Source organism: Sebastes umbrosus, chromosome 8 (genome assembly GCF_015220745.1).
Source record: "Sebastes umbrosus isolate fSebUmb1 chromosome 8, fSebUmb1.pri, whole genome shotgun sequence".
Lineage (NCBI taxonomy): Eukaryota > Metazoa > Chordata > Actinopteri > Perciformes > Sebastidae > Sebastes > Sebastes umbrosus.
The window spans coordinates 21,353,467-21,374,460 of NC_051276.1; the positions used below are offsets into that span (position 1 = coordinate 21,353,467).

Consider the following 20,994-nt stretch of genomic DNA (forward strand, 5'->3'; position numbering starts at 1 on the left):
GAAATATATCCTTAGAATAAAAAATGTAAAGAATATTGGAATAAACTATAAATATACCCGACTACTACAACTAGCATAAAAAAATCTAAATTATAAACATAGAATAACCCACTATATACATTAGCAAAGTGTGCAAGTTGCAATGTTTTGTTCTTTAATTAAAAAATAATTGAGGTAGTAAATGTGCAAATGTAGCTGTGCAAAATTCAACATGTGCAAGAATATTACAGACTATAATAATACATCATGATTTATATATTGATTATTTTGTATTAATAACCTGAATCTGCAAAGAAACTAGTAACTAAAGTTATCAGATAAATGTAATGGAGTAAAATTACTATATTACCCTCTCTGGAACAGTCTTCCTCTGAGCATTAGATCAGCAGACTCGACTTTTAAATCCCGTCTTAAAACCCACTTTTATAGAATGGCTTTTCCAATCAGCTGAATTTTAGTCTTTTGTATGCTTGTGTGCTGATGTGTATGTATGTGCATATGTAATTGTATGAATATATATATGCTTGTTTCTTTATTTTCCCATTCCATTGTGTTTTATTTCATTATTTATGTTTCATTGTATTCTGCTGTCTATGATGTGAATTTCCTTGGAAAGCACTTTGTGCTTTGGGCTTGAAAAAGTGCTCTACAAATATAATTATTATATTATTATTATTATTTGCCTCCAAAGCAGTGGAGTAGAGGTATAAAGTAGCAGAAAATATTCAAAATAAAGTAAGTATCTCAAAATTGTACCTAAGTAGCCTACAGCAATTGAGTGAATGCACTTAGTTACTTTCCAACACTGCATTTAAGTTTACAGCAACATTTGATATTGTTCTTTGTTTATGACCAGCAGCTGTGTCATTTTGAGAAGACAACAAGCTACTACTTATATTTTTTTCGAGTATTCATAAATTTCTGTAAGTTTACTTTTACTTATGTAGTATTTATCACAAGCATTGTACTTTTTTCAGGTTATTTATTTTTTTGGCTTTTCACGTTTATTAGATAGTGACAGTGTGAGTTATGAACTGGGGGAGAGAGAGAGAGAGGGTATTTGCTGCGATAAGGACTGAGCTTAAGTATGTGGGGCTCAGAATCACAGCACTGAAACAAATAATAAAAGGGTGGAAAAAAAGCTAAACCCCCAGATTTTATAAAAAGGAAAAGAGTAATTCAAGAAGTAAAAGTTATGGAAAAGGGAACTCAAAATAAGGAATATGGAGGATGTTTTTGAGAAGAGATGGAGTCTAACAGAAGGAAAAATATAGCTACATGGGTTAACACGCATGCATATACAGAACATATGCTTGGAGGTGACCTGACGTGAAGGAGGATGCATATGGGTGCCCATGTAAATGATATTACTATATATTTGCGCCCCCCCCCCCTCCTTTTATTTTCTATTAACTTATTTGTTTATTTAATTTATTATTATTACTCTCTTAGCTTCTATCCTAGCTTTTATTTTTAGCTTGTTATTTTCTAATCTTTAATGTTTTAATGTTTTTATAACTGTTTTAATTATGTCTTAATGTTCTTTTGCACTTTTGACGCAATGTTCTTGAATGTTTATGTAAAGCACTTTGAATTGCCCTGTTGATGAAATGTGCTATACAAATAAAGCTGCCTTGCCTTGCCTTATTTTTGTATTATTTATTTTTTTGTGAGTTTTAAAAAAAAATTCTATTCTTTCATTTTATTATTATTATTATTATTATAATAATAATAATAATTATTATTATTATTTTATTTTTTTATTTTCTTAATTTTATTTAAATTTTGAATGTTGAAGTTGTTTTCTCTAGTCTAATGTTTTCAGACAATGACAGACATAAATATAAAAGCACAATAATCAAGCAAATGAGTCCGTCTATAAGCTCAACTATTTAAAAAAGTGGTTTATAAACTATTTTAATTACGAACTGTAAGTTGCATATATGAAAACAACCTCGAAAAAAGGAAAAAAATAAAGTATAAAAAAAATAAATAAATAAATAAAGTATGTGGGGTCCCGCCCTACCAGGTGAGCCAGGTCGAATGGCATTGTGGGTAACATAGCAACAGTTGCACCACGGTTTGCACATGGACAGTTCACAGCAGCCCGGGGCTACTTCAGGCTCAACCTAAGCAGCAGGTGTGGTTATAATGAGCATTATGGTACATAAGCATAGTTAAACTATTGTATTTATCTTAATAACCGAGTGGACTGGTTATATATTCTGCTTTGAGAATGAGGATAAGTTGAACCTGGAGCAGCAGACTGAGGAGGACTTCGTACTAGTGCTCAAGACTTGCAGGGTGCCGTTCAGACAGGTGAGTAGGACCATAGATATGAAACTGTTCAATGAGTTACAACAAACACACTGCTGAACTCTACAGGTGAGGACGCCCATCACTTTGTTGCCTAGCGACGTAGTTGCTTGTGCGCAGGCGCAGTCTCTCTTTTGCTGTAACGTCTGTTTTTGTGGCTGCAGCCACATAGACAGATAGATAGATAGACAGATAGATAGATAGATAGATATAGATAGATAGATAGATATATAGACAGACAGATAGATAGATAGATAGATATAGATAGATAGATAGATATATAGACAGACAGATAGATAGATAGATAGATATAGATAGATAGATAGATATATAGACAGATAGATAGATAGATAGATAGATAGATAGATAGATAGATAGATATATAGATAGATAGATAGATAGATAGATAGATATATACAGATAGATAGATAGACAGATATATAGATAGACAGATAGATAGATAGATAGATAGATATATAGACAGATATATAGATAGATAGATAGATAGATAGATAGATAGATATATAGACAGATATATAGATAGATAGATAGATAGATACAGTAAATAGATAGATAGATAGATAGATATATAGACAGATATATAGATAGATAGATAGATACAGTAAATAGATAGATAGATAGATAGATATATAGACAGATAGATAGATAGATAGATACAGTAGATAGATATATAGACAGATAGATAGATAGATAGATAGATAGATAGATAGATAGATAGATACAGTAAATAGATAGATAGATAGATATATAGACAAATAGATAGATAGATAGATAGATAGATACAGTAAATAGATAGATAGATAGATATATAGACAGATAGATATATAGATAGATAGATACAGTAAATAGATAGATAGATAGATAGATAGATAGATAGATACAGTAAATAGGTAGATAGATAGTAACTTTATTAATCCCGAGGGAAATTCAAGTTTCCAGCATCACAGTTCCATAGTGCAAAACATGTTAGTAAAAAGGAAGTAAAAAAGTTAATGCAAAGTACAAAGTACAAAAAAAATATACCAGATATAAAAATACAAGGAGATGAAGAAAACTGTTAAGACTGAATATAGTGCAGGGTAAGAGCTGTAATACAGGTCTATTAAAAAAGTGAATATAGTGCAGAAGAGACTGTTAAAAATGAATATAGTGTATTATTATCTGTCCTGCAGACCGTCCTCCTTCATGTGCAGTTTATATTCTTTACATGTCACATTTTCTGCTTTGGTGATGTTTTATTCTACTGTTGACTCTAAAAGAAGTTTCAGGTGCCTTAGTGATCAAAGCTTGTTTTTTTTTTTTTTATTGTAGATCATTTTTGTGTAATTGTCTGAGTTGTGTCTGTTTTCTGGTTGAGTCTTTTGAAGCTACACTGAGGGAGGCAGTTGGATATTTATAATTGATGATCAGTAGTATGCACAGACTGCAGAGTCTGTAGGTTTGAACATAAGGGGTCTTGTTGCTGATGTTATTCCACTTGTGTATCCTATAAGTTGACAACTTGTAATTTTTTAATCATTGCAATCTATTTTGTAGCCTATAGATGTTCTTTAATTTAACAGTAGTATCATATATCACCCACCTTTTTTAATGCAAACCATGACCAACTTAGTACTAAGAACATTTTTTTAATTATAGTGTTTTTTAATTGTTTTTTTATAGTATTGACACTTGCAATAACGATACTTTCAGTTAATGAGTTACAGACCCTGTATACATACATCACCCATCTATATCTGTCTAAAGTGCCGTATTTTAAGATTTGTTATACATAGAAATACAAGAGAATGAAAACTATGAACAAATAGGGAGTGATCTTTTCATTACCATACATTCATAGATTTGCAAAAAATAAAATCTGGCCTAGTGTGGGGTGTTGAACAGTTAACCTAGTTTTCCCAGCGTGACAAAATAGTTCCAATTTATGGTTAACGTATGCTGTTATCCTCTCCATTTTGTAAATGTCCACTGTAATGTCCATCCATGCATTTAAAGTTGGGCTCTCCTGTGATAACCACTTCCTCGTAAAAGAGCCTTTTTACCAGCTACCAGCAATATATTCAATAAATATTTGTCTCTTTTCAGCCATTCTTGAGGGCATAAAGTCCAAAAAATAAAGTCATACTCTCCAGGCGTACATGACATCTGCAAATATCTTGTAATGAATCCCTCTCCAAAAATCAAGCTGGGGAGTTTCATAGTGGGATTCCCGAGAGGTTGTAATAAAATACCTTAAAATACCTTTTCCAACTAAACTCCCTCCAGTTTTGTGAGCTGGTAACTTAAGTACATTTTTACACTTAGCTTTTACTTAGGTACAATTTCTTTAAAGTAACAAAACTACTGTAGCCTGCAGTACTTCAGATTGGCTTTATGGTTTTGTGGAGATTTCCTTTCTAAGACTTTGTAAATATTGATGCTGATTTCCCCTTGGTCCTCAACACTTTTATCTTAAGCGTGTGGACAAAAAAATATACTAAACTCTGAAGAACTTGTGAACAATTGCAAAAGCAACTGAGTAGGCGAGTCCAGGCCCTAACGCCACTTAAAGTGGCATAACACAACTGACAAAGATCCCTATCATGGTCACAAACCGACTCTCCTGTTCAATGAAAGACACTTAACTGAATAGCTGCTCATCGGCACAACAACTGTAGAATTAATATCTACAAAAGTATGTCGTGAGCTTCTCAGACAGTGTTCCCGGCATTCAGAAAGAGCTGGTCCCCAAGGCCAAACACACATTGTGAGGAGAACAAAACTTCAAACCCTGAACAGTAAAGAGGAGGGTGATCTGATGAGTCACCATGATGTGCTTCTACCTGCAGACAGCGTTACATTGGAGTTGAATAACTCAACCTTCACAGCCTGTGGACAACTGGTAACCATTGATGGGGGATAAACATGTATGTGAATCTATCTTGTGGTATAGCCTCTAAGTCTTACATGGCTCCCATAGTCATATTATTTAAACTCAATCCACTCAATCCTTTTTTTGAGTGAATGTCTCCACAACTATTGGATGGATTGCCATGAAATTTGACAGTCATGGTCCCTACAGGACCATGAAAAAAGTCCCCTAAAGTTTCATCTTCTGCCATCATCAGGTGAAGTTTTTAATTTGTCCAATGCTTTTTGAAAAAATCCTGTAAAACTGATGACATCCCACCTGCCTCAGACGAAATGTGTTTGACTAAACATGTCATTGTCACAACAAGTCCAACTGAAATCACATTTAGTCATACCTTTTTGGAGGCAAAGATAATGTCAGCGCTAAAGGAGGCTTTAAAGCTAACGTGGGTTGTTGTTCAGCTCTGTAGCTCTTGTGTTGTGTGTATAAAGGCTTGTGTATAAAGGGTATAGAAGTAGATGATTGCCATTCCCGTGCTCACTTTTGTCTCATAAGTTGTGGCAGCAATTTTGTGGGTTGATACCATTTGTTACACAGATTAGGTGTAAAATGTAACCATTTTTGACCACTCAAAAATTCATAAAAAATTATCAATAATCCCTCCAAAATACCACATTGAGACACCAAGACCTTGAGGAACACCATAGAAAAAGGTATCAACAACTTTTGACATCTGGAGATTTCTGCAAGAATTGCTTTTTTCGGCAATTGGATGGCGAGCACTACTGTTTTAGAAACTGCTCAGAAACCCCCTTATTGTTAATATACATAGAAAAGCCATCCATCCTCTGATTGCCCTAGGTCTCTAGTTTGTGGCTGTAAATTTTCATGAGGCTGTGATTATCCTAGATGTCACCACAGGTCATTTTATACAGTGAGGTCAAGTTTTAAAAAAAGGTCTCTCTATATGAAATGGCTACTATGGGGACGAATATCATCACACATGAATACAATTGGGCTCATTGGATCCACAAGAGTCTCAGCTTTACAGTGATACCCAGTCTCTGTAATTCCAAGACCATTTATGGACCACAGTATGCAGAAATATTCAAACATCATTTTAGAATTTATGAAAACAACACATTTATACTATTATTAAATCTGCATTTTTTTTTGTCCAAAACTGCATGTGATTATCATAAAGTGGGCATGTCTGCAAAGGGGAGACTCGTGGGTACCAATAGAACCCATTTTCATTCACTTATCTTGAGGTCAGAGGTCAAGGGACCCCTTTGAAAATGGCCATGCCAGTTTTTCCTCACCAAAATCTAGCCTAACTGTGGAGCGTTATTTCGTATTCTTCCCGCCAAGCTTTCACGACATGGTTGGTACCACTGGATGCCTTTAGTCCTGTAGTTTAATATAATAACAGTACCTTCACTTCTTCACGCTTAAAAGCTGAGCCCACTACAGCCTCTTAAAGACAGTAATGTCAGCCGGCGATCCCGCGGGTCTCAGAGATGAAAGATTTCATGCATCCCTGAATCAGAAGAGGCTCTTTTGTAAAAGCATGTCCTGTCAAGCATTTCAGCGTTTAGTCAAATGACTATTTATAATTACTATTATTACAGAGGATGATATGGCTCAGGTAATTCCTGTCGTTATTGCTCCACTTGAAATGAATTGTTATGTTTCCAGGGAATAAATTGACAGTAAATAGATTTAGTATCATAGGCTGTTTTTGTTTGAAGTCAATAACGTTTGTTTACTCAGTGAGTCATGGCTAATCATTGATCACTGTCAATCAGCACATCCTCTTCTGAGTCTAAGTGCACTCGAGGACTAGGCCAGCAGACGAACGCCTAAAATCATTCCTGCACCAATGAATGACTGCTCTGGGTCCACTCAGTGGTACCAATGTGCCCTTAATTTACTGCTTCGATTGCCTACTTGCTGTGCCAATCTAGGGATATGCTCACACATGACAAAGTTAACTGTTTTTGTAATCATTTAGACTACTATCTGGCATGTGATTACTCCAACGTCACTGCTTGGATGCATGTGCCGAGGAGGAGATGACCAAGACAGAGAACACCGATTGTGTTACTTTCTCTTAATATGACAAGGACAGTTTGCTTTTCAGAAAATAACAATGGTAAGAAAAGAATCTACAGCCATGCTTAGTTGTGTGGTGTTAGCAAATAATGTCATGACCAAATCTTGGGTAACGGTGTCTAACTAGTTCTTGAAATTTTGCTTTTTTAAAACATGTATTTTTAGGATACTCGAGTATTAAATTCAGTAGCGGTCCAGTCTTGTTTGTCATACATATGAATATGATTCTTGGGTAATGCTGATATTAACTGGAAGGCAAGCAACACCTTTCTCCCATTTACTTTTGATTTTTGCAGACCGGGCCAGCTCAGTTTCCATGGTAGTATCTGTATTTAGGCAGATTCAGGTGTTATTCATGTATGCAGGGATAACTACGTGGAATATTAAAGTGCATATAAACAACTTATCCCTAACTTAAAACCTGTGAGTGTATCTGCAACACTGTCTACATGTAAGCACGCTCAGATGCAAATCAAAGGGCTCCAAACAGCGTCTAATGGCTCCGACTCTGTATGATGGTGGATGTTGATTGTCCTCGTTGTTCACCTCTGGGTCACTGAAATGAAAAGAGCGAGCGCACTGCCTCCATTAAATACCATGTCGCAACCTTGTTTTTCAGAACTAAACAGCATCCAGTGACAATAGTGTCATACCTCACAAATGAAAAGAGGCTATAAAGTTAGTTATATAAAAGCCGTATTTTTTCGGTATGTTGCTACACAGACGTGCATAATAGAGAGAATTATTCATTGATTTTTCCAGATGAGCTGCACATTTTCTGTATAATACATTCACATCAGTTGAAAATGTTTCTTAGTTGAAAGGAAATGTTACTAAAAACATCATTTGGCAGGAGAAACCTCAAGTAATCCAATACAAATACAGCTCTTTTCAGAAAAAAGGTTGCTCTGTAGTAAGCACCCAACCTCTTAAACCTGCAGAATCACAAATATTATGTTTGAAAAATCAGATATCAGATGTGATGGTAGTTATTAATATTGCCGTCCTTCACTGAGACATGAACCTGGTAAATGAGAAGAAATTAATACAAGACATCATACTGACCTGGGATATTTGAAAAGAATCAGGAACTGACATGCATCAAGCTTGTATATGAAAATATATGGTATATATATTATTTACACAAGAATCATTTCATGTTTGTGACAATGTTGACATCAAGGCTGTTTACTCAGCAAACCCAGTAGAAAAGGCAGATAAAGGCAGCGGAGATCTGTTGTGTACGCAGCATGTGTTTCAGTATATTTGAGATTTATTTTTCTGATTGATGTTGTTCACAGTAACTGGAAGGAATTCAAAAAGCATCCTTTTGCTTCGAATGCAGTAAGCAATATATACTGTTTGTCTAAGGCCTATCCCTCTGAATGTTTCCCTGGGGCACTAAACTTGATTCACTTTATATTAGATGGAGCTGTTGAGTGAAGTCTGGACATCATCCTCAGATCATGTTGTCTCTGACAAAGTAAAGCATATAGCCACACAAAGCTACTATACCTTCTTTGATTTTACAAAATTCAAACTAGAACAACTCACTGACCTCTGTTTAATAGAAGATGACTCACAGCAATACATGACATTACCATATCACCTTTTCAAACTTGACAACGTAAACATGCCAATTGTGCCCCTTTCTATTTCCAGTTGCAGTGTTTGTTAATGATTCTCTAGAGGGATGCACCGATCCAACTTTTTCAGTCCTGATACCGATAGCGATACCTGTCCTTTGGGTATCGGCCGATACCGAGTATGATTGATATAAATTTAGTGAATTGTTATTTATTATTAAAATAATGAATTGTACACCAGCAACTTGACAAAACAATCTGCAAACTTAACAGGAATTGCAATTTAGGTGTAAACCTTTTTAATGCAGCAACATATTGGTCAAAACTTAAACAGGAATTCAAATTTCAGTATATAATGTATATAGTATATAAACATAAACTTGAATTGAATAGATCGGCCCCATTGTCACCGATATCCGATCAAGCTAGTTGAGTCACTATTGACCCGATATCTGATCCGGTATCGGTAACGGTGCATCCTTAATTCTCTATACAACATTCAGAGCATTAATATAGCAGCAAACAAAGATGTAGTGAAGCCAAAAGCGAAAAAAGGGCACCCCTCTCATAATTATATATAAAAGATAAAGTTAGATACAGTAGCACACATTTTATTTACTTACATATTTATTTATTTCAATACATGTAGATGTTTAATACTCAACAGATGATTGATGGATTTTTTTTGATAAACAAGCTCTATTTTTTTATGCTTTTTTTATGCACTCTGGCACTCTATTCACATATAAAGTACTTAATTAACTGAAAAACATTTGTTTACTCTCCAGATTAATTATGAACTGTCTGACATTCACAATGAGCTTCACATTGGCTATCATTGAAAATTATTTTCCTGCCTACACTCCAAACATTCAGGGTTAAGCATAGACTGTGTATGTAGATATACAGTATATCTTATACTCTGTGGGGTTAAGCCCTGACAAAATGACCTAGTGGCAACGTCATAGACATTTTCTTCAAAACAAAATCAAAAGTATGAATATATGAATATACATTTACCCCTGTAGGTTTTTGAGCGACTGCCTGTATTTATTACAGACAATAGCAGCTAAAGTAACAACATTTAAACAAAAAGATCAGTCATATTGTTTTACCTATGGCTGACCTACTGTAGCCTATATACCACACACTGGACACCATGACCACATCCTATACTCCTGTCTTCTCACCTGAAGGGCCACTACAGCCTGGTCTCTGTTACAATTACTAATGATTGCACCTCTGTCATGAAAGGTCCGCGGCAATTCAATAAGCAATTCTATTTTGCTCTACAATTTCCTGTATGTTTACCAGCATTTTCTTTGCAATAGCCGGGCCTACAATGAGTAATTACAGTCACCTTGGAACTGAGCATTTCAATGTGACACATGAAAGGTTCGATCTAAATGAGAGTTTCAGTCGGGCTGATTTCGGTGCTTGATCAAAAGCCACATGGTCAGAGTGAAGTGGTCAGAGACAGATAGATGGACTCGGCAATGTAGTCCAAGTTCTGACCGTTGATTGCACTCACGTTTAGACAGCCACTGGGGAGCAGGTACACGTGTCTCCTCTTAGACAGAAATTCTACTTGCTCACCTTAAATATACAAAAAAACACAAGAAATACTGTGAAAGCACTTCTGTATTTACAGTATGATATCATGGGCTTTATTGTTGTTGTTTTAATGTAAAAAAGGTAATCAATGTAAATTAGGGATGTCACGAGAAATGATACGTCGGTACCAAGTTGATGCCAAAATTTTGAAAACGTCACGGTATTTGATTTTCAACAGTACGGCAGGTACCGTCAGGACTCAAGACTGACAGCCTGGGGCGATAGAAAATGTGTTTGGGACACAGTAAACTCACAATCGACGCCTCCTTTTTTTTCCCCTGATGATGCTACATTGTGAACAACAAATCAGCGTTGAAATCGGCAGAACGAGAGTTAGTTAACGTTAGCGGTTAGCTGCGTGCAGGACTGTGCTGCTTACCAGCTGCTAACAGCCGACGTTAACTAGCTCTCATCCTGCCGATTACAACATGGGAGGTGCTATTGATTTACATTGTGATGCAGGCTCTATTCAGTTAAAAATAGTATTTGTTGAAGGTAACTTCTGACATTATCATGATGTGTTCAAATGTAATTTTGCAAAATGTAGTTTTGCCTAGAAACTACAATTAATCCAGTTGTTTGAAAGAGATTTTTTTCACAGCAATATGAAATAGATAATAGAGAGGGAATTATGACCTGTTTAACTTCCTAACAAAAACCACCATGCAAACAATAATAAAGGAGTGTATATTGAAGTTCATGGGATTTATTATTTTACTTTTGTTTTTTACCGTGGTATCGAATTGGTATCGAGAATCATGGAATTTCACTGTTAAATTTCTGGTATTGTGACATCCCTACTGTAAATCAACAACATTAACAATTATTTCCATTGTTAAATAATCAAATAGACTGTAAACATTCTGTAAATGAATATTCCCTACAAATCCCTTTGATGGCACCAAAATCATAAATATTGCTTTCATGACTGTTTAACGTTAGAGCTGTAATTGTACAGGCATAAAGTTAGCCAAACATATTTAATAACTATGTATAAAGTGCATATTATATTATATGAACAAAAGTCCAACATGACAGAAACTGTTCCAGTCTGCTACTCACCTTTCAGGCCTGTAAAACAGTAGAGTCCACCTTGTTGAGTCAGGTGGTCCCAGCAACCTGGAGTTCCCAAAAGCCTCAGCCTTTCTCTCAAAATCTCTCTGATCAGCATACATCTCTCCACAATGCGCTTTACTTCTTCCTTCCTGGGAAACAGAAAAAGCGGTCAGCTTCTGGAAAATAATATCTTAAGTATAATTCAATATCGGCCAAGATCTAGTGAGCAAAAGGTGCATTCTGTAAATTAATGAATTTTGTCACTAATAGCATTGAATGCTTTTTGAAGCATTGCATGCCTGTAGCAATGTCTGAAATCTTTCCAGCCATCACTTTGGACATCTACTGATACAGCAGCAATGTGGCCGCCCAAGCCACATTCTTTAAATACTACATTATTCATTCAAAGGGAGTGTGACTCACCATTCAACAAGATGGGCCGGGTTACCGAGCAATGTGGCAACAACATGTGCTCCTCCTACGGCTGGCTGGGCCCACAGCGACCTGACTATTTTGTCAGCTTGAGACTGCATCGATAACAAGAGGGAGTTGTGCTTTAAGACGCACAGTAGGTGTCCGACAGCCTCACCTTGTGAAGGGAAGGAGAAGATGAGTCTGATGTGAAGAAACAATAGTATTGTAATGTTGTACTCCCTTTCTTATGTTTCTGTTATTGAAGTTGAAGAGGAACACGTTTGAATAAGAAAATAAGATACAGCACTCAGATCTGGTCCTGAGCGAGTGAATATTCACCAGGTCGTACAGAAACAAGCTGATCTGCCTCACAATGTTAGGGCGACCCGACCCTACTCTCTTTCCCTCACATTTCCTGTCTCTCTCCACTATCAAATGAAGGTATAAAAAGCCAAAAAAATAATTAAAAAAAATATATATAAATAAATATAAAAATCTGCCTCACAGTGAGCTGTTCTCACCGTTCATAGCTATACCTACCAAAAGTAATACACTCTAATTCGTAAGGATGGGAATCACCAGAGGCCCCACGATACGATATTATCACGATACTTAAGTCACAATACGATCATATTGGGATTTTAAACATTTTGTGATATGCTGATGCGATAGGTATTTTGCCGTTTATTAACTTTTTTCAAACTGCAAATTATGCAGTTTTCTCAACAAAAACAACAAAAAACACCAGACTTTCGCCCAGGAGACCGCTGTTGGTATCCTGTGTGAGTCCCATAACTTCCATACTTAAGTAACGCCACTTCCGCAATCGTTTCCTAAGCCTAGCCAAGTAGTTTTGTTGCCTAAACATAACCAAATATTTCAAGCGCAGTTATTTTCACCCAAACCACAATCTTTTCTTAAACCTAACTAAGTAGTATTGTTGCCTACCAACCAAGTTGTATTTTGAAAGGACTGTATTTACAGTATGTATGTCTGATGTCATGGAGGAGATCAGACATCTGGAGGGAACGTCGAAAGGGGCCAGCTGAGGTAGTTTGGGCATCTTATCAGGATGCCTCCTGGACGCCTCCCTTTGGAGGTTTTCCGGGCACGGCCAGCTAGTAAGAGTCCCCGGGGTAGACCCAGAACACGCTGGAGAGATTATATATCTCGTCTGGCCTGGGAACGCTTCGGGGAACCCCAGGAAGAGCTGGAAAACGTTGCTGGGGAGAGGGATGTCTGGAATACCCTGCTAAGCCTGCTGCCCCCACAACCCGGCCCCGGATAAGTGGAAGAAAATGGATGGATGGATGAATATATTCATGTAATGAGCGGAAATTGACATGTGTTGCTGGGCATTCAAAGGAAAACGCACGAAAAATGAGGAATAACTTTTTGTAAGATATCATACGAACCGTTGTATGAGGATACGTTGCAATGAGTTACCTAATGATGATGATAGAAAGCTCAAAACTTAAAGGCAAAAGAAAGGGTGACTGTGACTCCGTACTGTAGATATGAGCATGCATTTTCTGGCGTACAATAGGTGAGACAAACATGATTACATAGTTGCTCTTGTCTGTTGTATGTGAGCCTAACACTACCTGACTGCACAAAAAAACACAATTTAGTTCTATTGACTTTCTGTATTTTCTTTAACATCACAGATTACAGTTTGCAGCATGGGCTCTTTTTTGGCCCATGGCCATAGGAGTAACACCCATATATCATTGAATTGAGTGATATTTTGAACATCACTTTCTCACCATATAGTCCAAAGCAGTGGGAGAACGACTGAGCGCAGAGGAGCTCCAGCCCCTGCGATGCACAATACTGAACAGGCCAGGCACCCCGCTCTAAATCTCCATAGCAGAGCGCCTGAGGAGGCAGCAAGAGGAAAGGGAAAAGCCTACGCCTCTGTTGAAAGAGTGACGAGACAGCAAATGATGATCTAAGTAGGGGTGAGGAGCTACTTGTCGGATAATTTTAGCTTCTGTTAAAGAGCATAAATGTACACGTCAGTTACCATGATGAGTTTTGTAATCGCAGCCCATTGATTCTGAGAGAGGTCTGCTCCGGTTGGATAGTGGGCAGACACCGACAGAACAACAACACTTTGCTCCGGAGCCTTCTCCAAATCCTCCAGAAGCTTCTCCAAACAAACGCCCCGCTGCTTGTCATCCCAGTAATAATACTCGCGGATATCTTTGATCCCTGCTGCCTGGAAGATACCAGCCAAAGAGTCTGCAGGGAGGATCAAGACAAAACATTATATCAGATACCTAAAGCAGTACAAACTCCACATAATCAATGCTGCTTTAAGCTCCAAGGTGTAATTACAGTATAAAGACATCACTGTGAGTGATTACATTTGTTTGTTATGATCAATTCCTTTTGAAAATAATTGAATTATCCAACCTTTTAACCTCTAGATTGAGCTGCATTCGTAATGTCAGTACAAAGTATTTTTACCCATTTTTACTTATGTCATAGTAATTTATGTTGCTATGGATATAGCATGGATTCTGTCCATTGTTATCTAATCATTCATTTGTGGCATTCATATGAGTTAACCTCTAGTATTGTTTATAATATCATGTTAAAGGGACTGTTTGTAACTTCTTACACGTATAAATCACCGGGGTCGGTGTCCAATGCGCGCTCGCATATGCGCGCTTGCATGTGGCTATGCTGTTCGGACAAGACTCCAACACAAACTACACGGAAGCACCAAAACCGCAAAGTTATATCTAGTGAAGCCTGTCTTGCAAAACAGTGTTGGCTGCGGTCGGAGGACGCGGGGGAGACAGTAGCTTTGGTCTCCAGGGCCGGAGTCTCTGCGGTTCTCTGCTCCTCTGCCTGCTTGCCTTCACTCAGCTCGCTCCACCTCACGTGCATGCGCGCACACTACACACTGAAGAAGAGTTTGTTTAGCTCTGAGAATATCTAGTAAATGTACAGTGGACGTTTGTGCAGAAATGAATGCTGCAGCTCCTCCAGACCAACAGAGGTTTCCCGTGTCTTGTGAGGTGACGGGGCTCCACATCGAGAAACGTTATCGTCTCCGACGGGTGCCGGTGTCTCTCCTGTTTCCTCCGGCCGCGGTCGGGAGGCTGAAGCAGGAAAAGCCAACACTAGGATCAGCAGTGATTCATGGAGAGACCTTCGTCTGGTCAGCTAACATTACTGCCAAGCAGGTGAAGTATAGAGTGATATTGTGGTTTTAGCTGACGTGTGTCGCCTCACTGTTTTGAGCGATGCTCGTTCATGTCTATTTAGAGAGAACAAGCGCGAGCCCGACACTGACTTTCGTTGCTTAACGGCCAAAGGTGTCGCTGTTAACAAGCATTTCTGATTCTTACATACAGTCCCTTTAAGGCCCTGACAGTTTCGTTCTGTCTGTGAATGTCTGTCGCCCTGGTTTTTGGTGTGCCCCGCACCGTCTGCTCTAGTCTGCCGGTGTTGGAGGCTTTTTGGCCGATTCAGCATGTTGAATCGGCGGCGGAGCTCGTCATTGAGATAAATCACTCGGATTGGCTGTCCAGCTTAAGCGAATCAGTGCACAAGAAAAGAAACAGAAAGCAAGCAAACGAGTGAGCATTTTTAAGTCAACACACTTTGTGTTCCTTAAATGCTGTGAAGAGGAAGTGAGGTTTTACGTACCATCACAAGGGGAAGAGAGGTAGACCGGCCCGCACCAAACGGCACAGACATCATACCAGTGTCTCAAGAGTTCAGCCCCAAGACGCACAGCAGCGGTAAAACCAGGAGTCTGGACACCTAACACCTGCAACAAAAGTCAGGAAACACTAAGAGTTAAGTTATTAATATGATGCGAAACATGTGAGTACTAATCTTGTATTGATTTATTCTGAGGCTGAAGCTTGACATAAATCCATGATGGCATGATTACAGATTCCTCTGCACAGTGCGGATTGATTGGATGGTTTAGGTACAGGCTACTGCTTCATCTCTACGTCTTTATTGCTGTGCAAACTGAGGTGTAAATATGTACGTAAGCTACAATCAATAACAATGCACATGTACAGCTTGGATTACCCGGTCCTCCACTAAAGCACGAGAGCTCTTCCCCAAAGCAACCTCTGTGGCTCGCCTGGTGAATTCGGTCAGACCAAGAGAGGATGGATACTCCGGACGAGTAGTGGGATCAGCGCTTAGCTGTTGCTTTATTTTCCTAACAAGACGCAGTTCAAAGGTCTTCCCATCCTCGCTGTAATACTCTGCGAAAGACAGTTATTGCATAATGTTTTTTCATCCAACAAAACACTGAAAATTCATTAAGGAAAAGAAAGGTCGCAACAAGAGAAAACTGGGAACGAGACTCACAAAGTCCACCCGCAAATTGAAGTAACACACTATTTCTTAAATATGTGCATTTCAATTTCATTGTGTGATTTGTAGTCATCATGTCATCTAGAAACAAACAACTGGCAACAATCAAGTAAAAAGTTTAAACCAATGTGTGTCTTAAAGTACATATACTCTACTGACAATATGTTTAACAAGTTATTGTCTTAGTTTATTGCATTGTATGTCTCGATAAAGGTTGTGAACATTATTGAACCATTTTTGAAAGACTAAGAAGATAAAAAAGTGTAAAGAAGAGTGATTTTAGGATTGAGTTTGCTTACAGGTAGTATTTCAAGAGCACTCGGGTCCACCAAGAGCCCCCAGATGCCCTGATTATTTAAGGTTAAAATATTTAGCCGTAATGTTTATGAACTCCCAGATTGAGTCAGTAATTCAATTTAATAATTCAATGTAAATGGACTAACCGATGTCAACTGTTCAAGCGTTACGGTCTGATATAAAGTTGAGGGTGCCACACAGCCTTTTACTCTTTTCCTCTCTGCTCTTGTATCAGGAAAGCTAGTTAGTTTGCAGTCCTACAGAAGGACACAGGTATTCTCTGAGGCTTCTCAAAGAAAATGACTACACGACATTAGGATATTTCTGAGAAGTCCAGTCCAACAACAGATAACGTCGTCATAATTAACTGAAACTCAATATGCATCCATCTTCTCTTATTTCAGGGTTGAAACTCTAGACATGTTCTCTAAAAAAAGGAACCGTCATAAATTAACTCTTATGAGCGGACTCACCTCTCCCTGCCAGGTAAGCCTTCCTGGCGTGAGTGTCTTTCTTGAAGGCAGATAATAGCCTTGTTTCAGGACTCCATGCTTCAGTGTGGGCATTGGTAAACACAGAGAGATGACCTCCTGGGTCTCCATTTTGCTTGACCACTTTTTCAAGGCAGCTGCCGGGTCGGTTCATCTTGAACCCAGCCAGGCAAATCAGCCTGCTAGCAGCGAGCCTTTTGTTTGGGCACTGTTGCCAGGCTACAGCACGTATTTGGATACGGTCACCCCGGCAACGGTGATGGATGAGTTTATCACTTCCTAATTTGTGGGTCGGGGGAGTTTGCTTTTGCCATCACAGTGAGCTATCATCAAATAGACCAGCCGGTCTGCACATGAAAGGATCGGGTTAGGTGCAGGCGAGGGCGAGGCCAGTCCCAACTGTATTAGCTCCAGCCTCTAACACTGACAACAAATCAGCTCAAAGAAGACTCTCTGCTCCTTATTAAGGTTTGTTGTGGTGGCTCTACAAAAGGCCCTTAGCCTCCTTAAATTAATGAAGAACCAATGACTTAGACTGCAGGTCAAGAGGCATCACTTAGTGTATGTAGAATCAACATGAGCTGGATTTAATCTTTGAATATTATGTAAAGGATTTATTGCTGTCATAGGTTTCACAGATCAAACTTGCCTAGATTGTGGAAATATGTTTAATTTGTAATCTAAATTAGCTGCTGCTGATATAAAATATGTGCAGATTATATTCTGTATGTGCACCAAATCACACTTACTTACTCAGATATCAATGAAAAAGATACATCCAGCTTCCCTACAGCGTCATGCTCTTCAGGTTGTAACAAAACACCACAGTGTTTGTGCGTCACGCTTGTGGGAAATAGAGCTGTTCCTATGGGGAAGAGAATTGAAGAACAAGCATTTCATGGGGATGAAAAAGTAGCCGCGAGTCTCACAGTTATTGCGAACCAGAATCAAAGTAATCATCTTGCAGCTATTACATGGAAGAGGTTCGGTAGCTCACTTTATGAAGCTGGTAATCACAAATCACTGCACTAGATGGCAGTAGATGGCCAAACCGGGCAGTTAGTCTTGTCAATTAGTTGAATGGGAGTAATTGAAGAAACACACTTTTCCTCAGGCTGCCTCATCCACTGTACTCTGTGTTATTTCTCAGAATACAGCTCTCAGAGAATCAGCTAACAATAGAGAGAAGAAAAACATAACCATTTCTAATGTGTTTGAACTCCAAAATAGATAGATAGATAGATAGATAGATTGATCGATAGTAATGAATGATATTTTTATATTATATGAAGCCATAACTCTGACTTTATTAATGAAATAATATGGTCAAGTAGGTCTATGTTCAGGTAATTGCCTCTTCTATGTCTCTGGAACCTCATCAAATAATTAGCAGGCCTGTATTTGATAGTAGTGCAACGGTTTAACAAACCCACGGTTTAGTTTGTACGTAATTCAACGGTTTCTTTTTTTTACGGTTCGGTTTTGCATCCCTGGTAGAGATGTGCTGAGACAGCTGTCAGCAGAGAAATTAGTATCTTTGCCCTCTCTATGATGGATTTTTTCTTTCCTTGTGTGGTTATTAAATGCGTGTGTTTCTATTGCCTACGCACGGCTCTCAACATGGCGACAGCTGAGCCGGCGGCTCGCAGCTAATGGTGCTAACAGTGAAGACAACGGCAACACTGCTGACAGAGTTAACAGTGTTAAGCTGAGGGGGAACTAGAGGACGGGTGCTACGTTTCCGCAACGTCCGACAGCGTTATCAGCTGTAACCGCCGTATGAGAGCAGGGCAGAGTGGCTGCTGTGAGCTAGCCAGTGGGGCACGCTCACATGCACGAACATGCACAAAAATCCTGCCGGCCGGCCCAGCGATGTCAACAAAGCACAAAGAAACTCAGATTACAACACACAGAGGGAGAGTGACTTCATTATCTGCTCAGGTAGACATTACTCCTCTATTTCACATAGCAAATAGTTGTTTGATGCTAAATTAATGCTCTGAATGTTGTATGGAGAACCTTTAAACATCAGTACGGAATGGTGAGTGTAGAAATAAAGTGTTTTTATTTCATTCGGATGGAGTGACAGCAAAATATTTACCTTTCACTTTGTCGATTGCTCGGCATGTTTTCCTCCTATCGCACTGCATTATGGCTGCAGTTGAAATATCTGTGGGATGTCAGGTTATCTGTGTTTGCCCAGTTGTCCATTACAGTCAAACAACATAATGGGCCCAGAAACACGGGTACAAAGGTAACTGCAAAAACTCCTATACTGAAGCCACTGTTGATTCTATGACTCAGTCTTGTGGTCATCTGAGAAAAAGGCTTATAGATTATTATATCTACTACTGTCATATATCATGAGGCTATTTGTTATTAGTTTGAGTAGTGAGAAAGACGATGTCATGGCAGAGGTTGTGAACTGGACCCATTGGTCAGTCACGATGTTACCGGGATGAATCCACAATACTTTATCTAATTAAGATGCTATTGACTCGATTAGATTCAAGTATTCCTAACTGATGAGCTGAGCTCTGAATCCTCTGTTTTGACTGAGATGCCCCGTGCTTTGAAAATATCTGTCTGGCCTGAAGTCTGTCTGTATGGAAATCCTCGACCCAAGAGTTGTGATAAACGGAATACTGCGTATTTAAAGTTTAGTGATTTTTACATGTGCAATCAAGAGAAGAAAGAGAAAAATACTGCACACTACCAAAGTAGATCCAAGATTAAAAAACTTAAACAAATATTCCAGTAAAGCAACATGGTATATATTAGTATGTCATTTAGAATTGAGAGCTGCTGGATGGACATTTTTAAGACTCTTTGACTTTGACTTGAAATGTCTAATAAGACAATTTGTATTATTGTCATATAGTTGAATATAATTTGTCTATGATTCATCACCTTCACCTTATTTGCACACTGGTGAATGTTTGATTGCTTATTAAATCAACCAATATGATGAACCAAGTTTTCGATTTTTAAATATTGATTTGGGCGCATGTTTTCCCCCCCTGTATTCACATCTTATCGACTAGTCCCAGTTGTACTTTGCGCTTTTCTTTGCCCTAAAAGTTTGCCTTTGATTTCAATCTAACTCTGTTCTTGGAAAACACTGTAACAGGACTCAGCTGATAAAAATGGGGCTTAACCTCAGACCGGATAATTGTTTACACGGCTTGCTGGATGATATTTCAGTGGTCACACAGCCCAGCTGGCAGAGCTAATGTTGGTCACAGTTTGTTTTCAAATGTCTTGCATGTGGCTCTTGGTTTATTTTTTATACTCTCAAATCTTGTAAGCTCCTCTCATAACATAACATGAAGTCTGTTCAAACAGTAGCAGGGGACGCTGGTTTTGGTGGGCGGATTACTTAAAATAAGAAAGATGACGTTGTTTAGAATTATCTCATAAGCTCATAATATAGCAGTGGTTCCCAACATGGGGTCGGGACCCCTCAGCGGCTCTCAAGATAAATCTTAGGGGTCAAAAGATGATTAAAAGATCAAATATCTGGATTTATGTGCTTTGAGTTTCCCTCTTTAAAATGTGTAGTTGATCATTTGAAGTTTTGGGATTTCGAAAACTTTAAATTCAGATAAATTTAGATAAAACAATCAAGTCTTTAAGTATTCATTTTATATTGGACACTTGAGTTTTCTATCTGAAATTGTGAAACGTAAAAATACAAGTTTTTGAAATTATACCACATGAAATTTCCAACCATATTAATCCAGATAGATGGGATAAAGGTAAAATGTTTCAGTGCTTTAAACTCAGCGGTGTTTAATTTTCAACATTATGCACTCAGTTATTTTTAGGTGATTTACATTATTTATTACGGCCTTTCTTTACTTCCATAGTGGTGAGTTTG

General features: G+C 38.2%; 1 protein-coding gene and 1 long non-coding RNA gene across 3 annotated transcripts in view; one reads left to right on the plus strand and one right to left on the minus strand.

Moving 5' to 3' along the window:
* Nucleotides 1–1,806: 1,806 nt before the first annotated feature.
* Nucleotides 1,807–20,994, plus strand: part of LOC119493413 — a 51,060-nt gene continuing 31,872 nt past the window's right edge. The window contains exons 1-2 of the long non-coding RNA XR_005207963.1: nt 1,807–2,140; nt 2,236–2,319. This is a non-coding gene — a long non-coding RNA (uncharacterized LOC119493413). The remainder of the gene's footprint in view (nt 2,141–2,235; nt 2,320–20,994) is intronic.
* On the minus strand, nt 9,499–20,833 carry got1l1 (glutamic-oxaloacetic transaminase 1 like 1). 2 transcript variants are annotated; one of them, XM_037778666.1, is made up of 9 exons: nt 19,216–20,833; nt 17,097–17,979; nt 16,033–16,214; nt 15,637–15,760; nt 14,000–14,217; nt 13,740–13,890; nt 11,983–12,148; nt 11,566–11,708; nt 9,499–10,485 (listed from the first exon to the last, which is right to left on the minus strand). In XM_037778666.1, exons 2-9 carry the CDS (start codon nt 17,266–17,268, stop codon nt 10,346–10,348), a joined length of 1,296 nt encoding a protein of 431 aa, XP_037634594.1. In that variant the 5' UTR covers nt 17,269–17,979; nt 19,216–20,833; the 3' UTR covers nt 9,499–10,345. The 2 variants fall into 2 exon arrangements, with proteins under 2 accessions (XP_037634594.1, XP_037634595.1); XM_037778667.1 differs by having other exon boundaries at nt 17,097–18,286.

Bases quoted from the DNA above. Each gene is read 5' to 3' on its own strand.
- got1l1 (XM_037778666.1), bottom strand. From the start codon at position 17,268: ATGAACCGACCCGGCAGCTGCCTTGAAAAAGTGGTCAAGCAAAATGGA. The intron at 12,149-13,739 runs GTGAGAAAGTGA...TCCCTTCACAAG, and splicing joins CCACTGCTTTGGACTATATG to GTGAGGCTGTCGGACACCTA. The intron at 10,486-11,565 runs GTGAGTAGCAGA...TGTATATTTAAG, and splicing joins CTGTTTTACAGGCCTGAAAG to GTGAGCAAGTAGAATTTCTG.